Source organism: Rhamphochromis longiceps, linkage group LG5, assembly GCF_057381845.1.
Source record: "Rhamphochromis longiceps isolate RC_006_pf linkage group LG5, R_longiceps_female_GT1.1, whole genome shotgun sequence".
Lineage (NCBI taxonomy): Eukaryota > Metazoa > Chordata > Actinopteri > Cichliformes > Cichlidae > Rhamphochromis > Rhamphochromis longiceps.
In genome coordinates this window covers 1,591,064-1,599,736 of record NC_140561.1, presented here as the reverse complement: position 1 = coordinate 1,599,736, position 8,673 = coordinate 1,591,064, and the positions used below count along the sequence as shown (strand labels likewise).

At 42.3% G+C, this 8,673-nt stretch overlaps 1 protein-coding gene across 2 annotated transcripts in view; it reads left to right on the top strand.

Moving 5' to 3' along the window:
- lamb3 (laminin subunit beta 3) overlaps positions 1-7,290 on the top strand; it is an 18,532-nt gene extending 11,242 nt beyond the window's left edge. For both annotated transcript variants that reach the window (XM_085405447.1, XM_085405446.1), the window contains exons 12-22: positions 435-531; positions 1,650-2,010; positions 2,113-2,261; positions 2,370-2,581; positions 2,819-3,025; positions 3,133-3,277; positions 3,442-3,649; positions 3,943-4,084; positions 4,170-4,346; positions 5,705-5,864; positions 6,211-7,290. In XM_085405447.1, the coding sequence (XP_085261573.1) occupies positions 435-531; positions 1,650-2,010; positions 2,113-2,261; positions 2,370-2,581; positions 2,819-3,025; positions 3,133-3,277; positions 3,442-3,649; positions 3,943-4,084; positions 4,170-4,346; positions 5,705-5,864; positions 6,211-6,350 (1,998 nt within the window). In that variant the 3' untranslated portion in view covers positions 6,351-7,290. The remainder of the gene's footprint in view (positions 1-434; positions 532-1,649; positions 2,011-2,112; positions 2,262-2,369; positions 2,582-2,818; positions 3,026-3,132; positions 3,278-3,441; positions 3,650-3,942; positions 4,085-4,169; positions 4,347-5,704; positions 5,865-6,210) is intronic.
- The last annotated feature ends 1,383 nt before the right edge of the window (positions 7,291-8,673 follow it).

Genomic DNA, 8,673 nt, shown 5'->3' with positions numbered 1-8,673 from the left:
TATTTGTACAGCGCTTTACTCAGTCCGTAAGGACCCCAAAGCGCTTTACACTACATCCAGTCATCCACCCATTCACACACTGGTGATGGCAGCTACATGTAGCCACAGCTGGGGCGCACTGACGGAGGCGAAAGGTAAATCTATTAATGACCCTGAAATGTCGTCTACAACTGTTTGTTTATGTAGCTAAAAACCGAATTTTCCCAGTCCTGGATGACCGAGAGCCCACAAAGACTAACAATATTATGTTTATCTTCACTCCTGAAAATTACAGTTGAAAAGTTGTTTACACCTGGTGTGACTTAGAAAGTACTGGTGTTGGTATGAGATGTGATTGTAGCGAGGATGCAAATATTCTGTCTTTGTATCATCATCACAGATTATATCGATTTGTCTTCTCTGGAAAATAATGAAATGATCTTGTTCTTGTTCAGCTGACTGGGCAGTGTCAGTGCAGATCAGGCTTTGGAGGCCGAACGTGTACAGAATGCCCTGATAACACATATGGAGACCCTCTGAAAGGCTGCCAGCGTAAGTCCACCACTCGTTCGGGAGTTTTCTTTCAGTTCAGTATCATTGATATAGTGCCAGATCACAACGAGGGTAATGGTAAAAGATTGTAAACTCTGCTGCTTCCCAGCATGGATTAGAGATCATTTATGATTCGCTGCTGGATTTCAAAGTGTGTTCACTTACAAAGATGTGCACAGCCCGTCATTTTTATGGTAGTTGTTGACTTTCAATGATTTCTTTGAACTGTTCTTTTTCCAAGATGAAATGATTGCACATCTTTAATAGCTTTAAAAAATAAGTTCATTCTCAGATCCATGTATGGTCAAAATGATACAAACAGGCTGATAGACTCGTATCTTTTAATATGTGGTGCTGACCGTGTTTTAACTTGACAAGGCAGGACTTTGCTTAGTGATCATGAACTGACCAAGAACAAGAGGAAAGTGTCAGGACTTCATTGAAGACATAATAAGGAGAGTTATAGATCTGCACAACTTAGGGAGGTCTGCTGGACTTATTTCGAAACGACTGCAGATTACATGAGGGGAAATTAGGATGTTCAGTAATAATCCAGGAACCACCAAGCCTCAAGCCTGCTGCGAACTGGAAGCTGCTGGTACATCACTGTCCACAGCAAAGCCACTGAAGCTCTCACCGAAGATGGACTCAAGTTTAACTGGCATTCGTAGCTGCCCACATGAGTCCGGCCAAATGCCTTCTGGAGATACGTTTTTTTGGTCAAATGAGACAAAGATTGAGCTTGTGACTGGTGACAATGACATATGTTTGGAGGGGTGAGACGCTCAAACCAAAGAACACTGAACCAACTGTAATCATACTCTGGGGCTACTTCACTGCCAGTGGCATTGTTAGATTGTACAAAGTAGATAAAAGTCTAAAAGTTATTCAAATTCACCTCAAATCAATAGAATGGTTGAATCTTGGACACGACTTGGTGTTACAGCAGGACAATGAAACACAATCAATCCACCCGAGAAAAAAGTTCAAAGAAATCATTAAAAGCCCAAATTTAAAAAGAATGTGATGTAAGCCCTCTGAGCATGGCTGAATGTCTGCAACCTTTCCATTTTGAAAAACGCTTCGTAACTGATCTGTATGACCATCCTCTGTCTTAGCCTGTGACTGTGATGCCAATGGAACCCTCCCAGGAGTTTGTGACAAGCAGTCGGGAGTCTGTTTGTGCCGACCGGGCGTCTCTGGAGCTCGCTGCGACTCCTGCAGTCGTGACCGCTGCGACTCCTTCCCTGACTGCGAGATGTGTCCCTCCTGCTTCTTCAGCCTAAACGCTCAGCGAAAGAATGTCAGCTTGGTCCTGTTGGAACTTGCTTCCAGATTATCGTCTCAGTCTGGAGGCGGCGCTGACTTTGGGCCCCGCATCAGTTACCTGGAGGCCACTTTGAAAGTCATCCAGAACTCCATGTCCTTCTCACCCATCACTGATACACGTGATGCTCTTTCTAAGCTGAAGGAGCTCAGGTGGGAAACTGCTGACGAACTTAATTCTAGGTTTCACAAATACGAATCACCCTTAAATTCAATCACCTTACACTGTTTTTTCATTGATAATATCATCTCCAGGTACCAGGTTGATAATGACCTTTCACCCCTGACAAAAACTCCTGGTCTGGACTCTGAGCTGGACAAACTGCAGGACCTGCTGGAAAACTTCATGCTGGTGTACAATGCCAAGAAAGATGCCACAAAGAACCCTATCAGTCCCAACACAGGTCAGAAAAGACTAAGCATTCGCTGCAATTCTACAGATGTGACTGATGACTATTTTTGTATCACAACAGCATGAAATCCACTCATGTAGACTTTTCCTGTCTTTGCAGGGGCATTTAACACCATCAGCTACGCCTACGATAACTCGACAGACGCCACCAAAAAAGTTGAGGCCGGGAAAAATACCATAAAGGAATCAACTGGTGTCCGAGAAAAAACTGAGGACATTCAGAGCAAAGTTCAGCCGGCCAACACCAGAGATCTGGATAAACTGAACAACAGCATGGCCTCCCAACCCAACCTCACTCCTGTTGCCAAACAAGTAACTAGTAAACTTCTTGATCTACTGTTTAGCTGACTTGCAGCATATGAGTAAAACTGAAAGATCATTATCTTAAATAAGCATCCATATGCATATGTGTCATATTTCTCAGTGTGAGCATAATCCAGGCCATTAATCATAATCTTTCTTGTTTGTCCTGAGATGGAGTGAAAGTTCATTTTCTGTCATTCACACTAGTAACCGTCATTGCCCTCCACCTCTAACTCTGTTTTTCAGGTGTGTGGCAGTGTTCACTCCGAGTCCTGCACACCTCTCCAGTGTGAAATTGAAGATTTGTGCACACCAGGGGGAGACGCACCCTGTGAAAAGGGGGGAAAGTGTGTGGGCGCTCTGCCTCTGAGCAAGAAGGCAGACGCTGATGCCAATGATGTGAGGGAAGGACTCAACAAACTCTCTGGGAGGATCACCGATGCTGCAGAGAAGGTAGACACTTATAGCTACATACAAATAATGAGTTTTGTTATTCACACAAGTCATTCTTAATCCGTTTACACATCTCAAGTAGTTATTCAATGTCAATGTGTGCACAGCTGCAGAAAACACAGGAGATAACCAATCAGGTGAGGCAGTCTACAGAGAAGCTGTCCAGTAAGCTGCAGCAGGCCAGAGATAAACTCGAAGACGACCTAAATGAGACACGCAGCGTTGTGAAAGAGCTCAAAGACTTCCTGTCAGGTACGACTGTTTTAGGATTGTAGCATGAGTGGAACCACTTTGAGATGGAGGGTGAAACTTCTTTGGGTGTAACTGATGCTGAGATCAGTCACCCTTTAAACACCACCACAGTGCAAACTCCAGCTCCAGTACTAAACTCTAGCTTTTCCTATTTTGGTGACCAGACCCATCCGCTAACCTGACCCATGTCCAGGAGGTGAGCGACTGGATCCTGAATGCCAAGCTGCCCCCCAGATTGGCAGGGCTTAAAGGGAAGCTGCAGGAGCTGAAGGATCTGACAGCCAACCTACCAGACAGCACAGCGGTGCTGAAGGAAGCTGAGCCACAGTTAGATGCAGCCAAGAAACTGCTACAGGATGCACAGGATGCCAGGTTGATGCTCGCACTTCACTGTCAAACTGTTGAATAAGATGCTCCGTTTTTTAAAGAATTATCATCTTTGCTCCCACCGTTTGTACAGACCAAGCTGGAGACCGAACACATGCTTGTACAGCCACGTGAATGTCCCTAATGCAGAACTAACAAAGTCTATGTCTTCATGAACATGAGCATTAGTGCCTTACATTTAATCAGGGATTCGTTTTTCCAGACTGGTTTAATCCAGTCCTTATTTTTTGTCGTTTTTACCCATCAGTCCTTCAAACTAATGGTTTCTGTGCTTGCAGGGACACAGCACTGGGAGTGAAGGCTGATGTTGATGGGCTGCTGGCAGGCTTCACCTCAGTGAGCCCTTCCCTTGCTGAGCTGGAACACAAATTGCAAGACAAAATGAATGTCCTAGAGACCTTGAATAACAACCTTACTAAGGTAGAAAGCGTAGATGAAACAATGGTCTATTTATTACAATAAAAACTGCTTATAGGCTGAGTTTGGATGGGTTTTCTTCATACAGGCCAAAGACCAGCTGGTGCCAGTAGAGAAGGCTCTGGACGATGTAGCAACACTGATAAAGCCAATGAAACCCCAGCTGGAAAAGCTGAGAGACCTGCTGGAGGATGGAGGTCAGCAGGCTGAAGATGCACGGGAAAATGCAGAAAAAGCTGATAAAGAAGCAGCTGCTGGAAATCAGGTAAAAGATCTGCTGTAGCTGCTTTAGACTGACAGACGAGCACTGACTTTAATAAGGACGAGAGAAGAAGAACCCAGTGTAAGCTTCTATTTGCATTTATCAGTCATCTGTAAACGTGAATATAAATGAATGTAATGAGTGTGCGCACACTTGAAAGCTCATAGTGTGTTTTTGCAGTGCAGACTGGTTCTGGGCTTTGTGGGTCGTTGTTCTTCATGCTGCTGAATAAAGTCGTGGATATCTTCGGTAACAGATTGTCGCTAACATTTAATGAAAATGCTTTCTTCTCAGTATTTGTTTATATTTTTAAAGTTACAAATTTAAATAAAAGTGAAGAATTCACATTTCAGGTAGGCCAGATTAAACTGTAGCTAGGTTTATTTAGCTCCTATTTACACTACACTGCCAAAGTATTTCCTCACCCATCCAGGTCATTGAATTCAGGTCTTCCAATTACTTCTACTTCTGTGTATATAATGAAGCATCACATATGCAGACTGCTTCTACCAACATTTCTGAAGGCATGGGTCGCTTTAAGAGGCTGAGTGAATTCCAGCGTGTTACTGGGATATGATGTCACCTGTGCAACCAGTCCAGATGTGAAATTTCCTCACTGCTAAATATTCCAAATGTTAGTGGTATTTAAAAAACGGAAGCGACTGACAGGAACTCAAGCATGAAGTGGTAGGCCCTGTAGAATCACAGAGTGAGCAGCAGAGGCTGAAGCACATAGGACTCCAAGCTTCATGTGACCGTGAGATTAGCTCATGAACAGTCCACAGGGAGTTTCACAGACTGGGTTTCTATGGCTGAGCAGCTGCAGCCTAGACTGACATCACCCAGCACAATGCAAAGCGTTGGATGCAGTGGTGTCAAGCGCGAGGCTACAAAGGCTCTAAAGCAGGGTTTGGTGACTGCCAGAGGAGTTCTGTGCCAAGTGTAAAGTTTGGGGGAATTATTGTGTAGCATTATCTTTCAGGAGTTGTGTTCTCCCCTTAATTCTAGTGGAAGGACTTCTTCCTGCTTCAGCGTGCCGATGCATTTCGGACTATTTTGTGAGAACACTTGGGAGATGGTCTGTGCACCAGAGCTCAAAGCAAGGTCCATGAACACAAGCATGAGTGAGTTTGGTGCAGAAAGAGGAAAACTCACACTATGAGTTTTCTTGTGCAACCTCAGTGTTTGACCTCACTAATGTGCTTCTGGAAGAATGGTCAACATTCCCATAAACACTCCTGAACCTTGTGGAAAGTCTTCCTATAAGACTTGAAGCAAAGGTTTGGCAACATCATATTAAACGCTGTGGATTAAGACTAAGAAGGCCACAACTGAGTGCCATATTATGTGTGTACTTGTAGAACCTGTTGACTCTGGAGAAGCACCTTGACCATCTTAAAGAGAAAGTTGTTCCCGGGACAGATGGTGAGACGGAGCCAGCGGGGGATCGACTGAACAAACTGCAGCAGGATGCAGGAGCTCTGGCTAACATAACCCAAAACATGCTGCAGGCTCTAGACGGTAATTTAACCAACATTTCCACTAAAAGAAAAAAATTCACTCAATGCATCCTCAGTTCATTGGGGAAAGTAGGACATTTAGTCATAAAGCATAAAGTGTTGATTGTGAGGTTAGTAAGAAAGTTTTCATATCAACAGTTCAGTTGAATTTTTACAGGTAACTTTGTTGTTGCGTGCTGCTACCATGAGCTAACCCCCGCTGACTTGGTGGTCTAATATTATGCTTCTGTGGACATTCTGTGTGGCGCTCTGTAATGACTAAATATATCAGAAATCCAGTTGTACGGTCCTGACACAGACAGTGTGTGCCACTCCCTGTAATGCTCCTGGTGTTTGTTTTCTTCTAGGAAAAGCCGACTCCATCCAAAGACTGCAGGACGAGATAGTTCAGAAATCAACAAATCTTGAACAGCTCGATGTCGAGCTTAAAAGACTTCTGACACAACTCCGTAAAAAAGCTGACGATCTCAGTACCTGCCAGGGCTGAGCTCACATGTAGCAGTGCAGTTAGTATGTAACTGTAATATAACACTGTCTGAGGAATTACAACCATTTTATACATACTCTCTATTTTAAAGACTCAAAAGTAATTGGACAGTTGACTGACAGGCAGTTTCATTGCTGCACGCGACATGTTGCTCATTAAAAAGCTGAAAGATTTGATCCCAAATGATAAATTTATATTTAGTGGCTGTTCACAAGAACTAGGAGCTCCGAGATAAGTAAGTAGAGGCTGTCATTAAAAATCAAAATAAATCAGACAGACAGATTAGAAACAATAAAACTCAAATTTAAAATTTTGTGAGTTTACGTTTTAGACAATGTAATTCCTGCACAGGTGAATAACAGCATGACAGACTTTGATTATCTGAAATACCCTGTGGTGGTGTACAGACGCAGTATTCATAGGTATAAGTATGAATATGCAGTATAACAACTCTCACTGTACCTTCTACTGCTCGTCGTGCTTGGAGACCAAAGTTACTTCAGCATGTACAGGTTACTCAGACCTGCGCTGTACCAGCTGCCTTTGAATGAGAAACATACGACAAGCTTTAATGGAAATGAATTTCAGCTTCATGAACACCAAAGCTGATGTTTTTGGTCCTATTTGAATGAAACCTTACCTGTATTTGTGCCAGTCACATCTCTCATGGTCTCTAGACTCATATTGCTGCCTGTATATTTATCACTAATCTGCAATCTGTTTCAACGTTTCATGTTCACAGCAACACTGCATTTTTCCAAAGTGGATAAAGGCTGAATGTTCCCTTCTTTACCGATTTGAATCTGTTGTTCATGCATAACAGACAGGAACACAACCGGTTTAGTGAGAAAATGGTTGTTTGCTTGTTTTAAATGGCTGTATTTAATTGTTTCTATAATTTAAAAAACTGCATTTCACTACATTTGTGGAATAAAATCTATTCTTTATATCAACTTGTGTCATTTTATGAGTTCAGTTTTTTTTAACAAGAGCAGTTGGGAAACATCAGGATAACGTGTACGACATGTACGTGTAACATTGTAGTGACAGATAAAGGCTCATCATCATCAGTACTGCAGTATCAGTGAATTCAACTCAAAATGTAATTTAAGCTCATTAAAAATGCCATCCAGCGTAACTGACAGTAGACAAAATCATTAATGCAAGTTTAAGACAATAACCTGGACACGTTTCGAATCAAATTGATAATAACAGAGCGATGCTGGACACAAGCAGCTGTGTTAGTGTGACGCCCTGCATATTTGAAGCATTGCAATAAACTTCTGTTCTTACTGAATCTGTAACATTGCCTTGATCTGCCTACATCATTTTTTAAATAGTTTATGTTGTTAAATGAGTTTTGTGTCACTGTGCACAGAGAAAAGCTCACCTGGTGTAGTGGTGATGTGTTATTCACCACTAGATGGAGACAACCTGGCACTGGTAGTTTCTCTACACTCTACATTTCACACTGAAAAGCCTTGGTGGGAATTTTTGTTTACATAGTAAGCAAAAGAATACATGTCTTGAGGTCTTTCCAGTGTTTTCAAAATTGTGTTTTTCAGATACACGTCAAAATTTCACACAGACAAACACACACAGCAAAATCTCCAGTGTTAAATTAACACTGAGCAGTGCTGATCTTCTAACACTGGAAAATAACTCAAAATGTTAGAAACATTCCAGTGTTAGAAAACCAGCACTGCTCAGTGTTAGCCATTGTTAATCTGCAAAACTGACTAGGTTACTTTTAAACATATAACACTGTCAAAAGTGTTAATTTAACACTCAACAGTGTTGTATTTAACCCTCAGAGGTGTGGACCCATATAGACACTCTCCAGTGTTAATTTAACACTGGAGATTTTGCTGCGCACACACACAAAACAACAAAATGTGTCAAATTACACGTCTCATTCATTTTTTGAGAATTTCACCACTTTTAGTTTTCATTTAAAATAACTTTGTCAGGTCAGTGAATAGCTGCCACATAAGTACAAATCTAAATCATACATGTGTATTATAGAAAAAAGCACAAACCGTTGTGCTGTTGGTTCATAATAAATGGGTAGGGGTGCATAGTCAGTAAAAGCCACCAAGGCTCTGCAGAGCTCCAAACCTGCTCTGCCACAGACAGAAGCATCAAAAATGTGCGCTGGGAGCTTCATGGCATGATTTCTACAGCCAAGCAAATCTATATGTGTGTGGCCAAGAACCTTAGTCCATGTAGGGCATCTTAGCACAGTTTACTTGTGTCAGCTAGTGGGAGGGCAGAGAGCGCAGCCTTTACATTGTTTTATTGTAGAGTGACAGGAAGTGAGCTT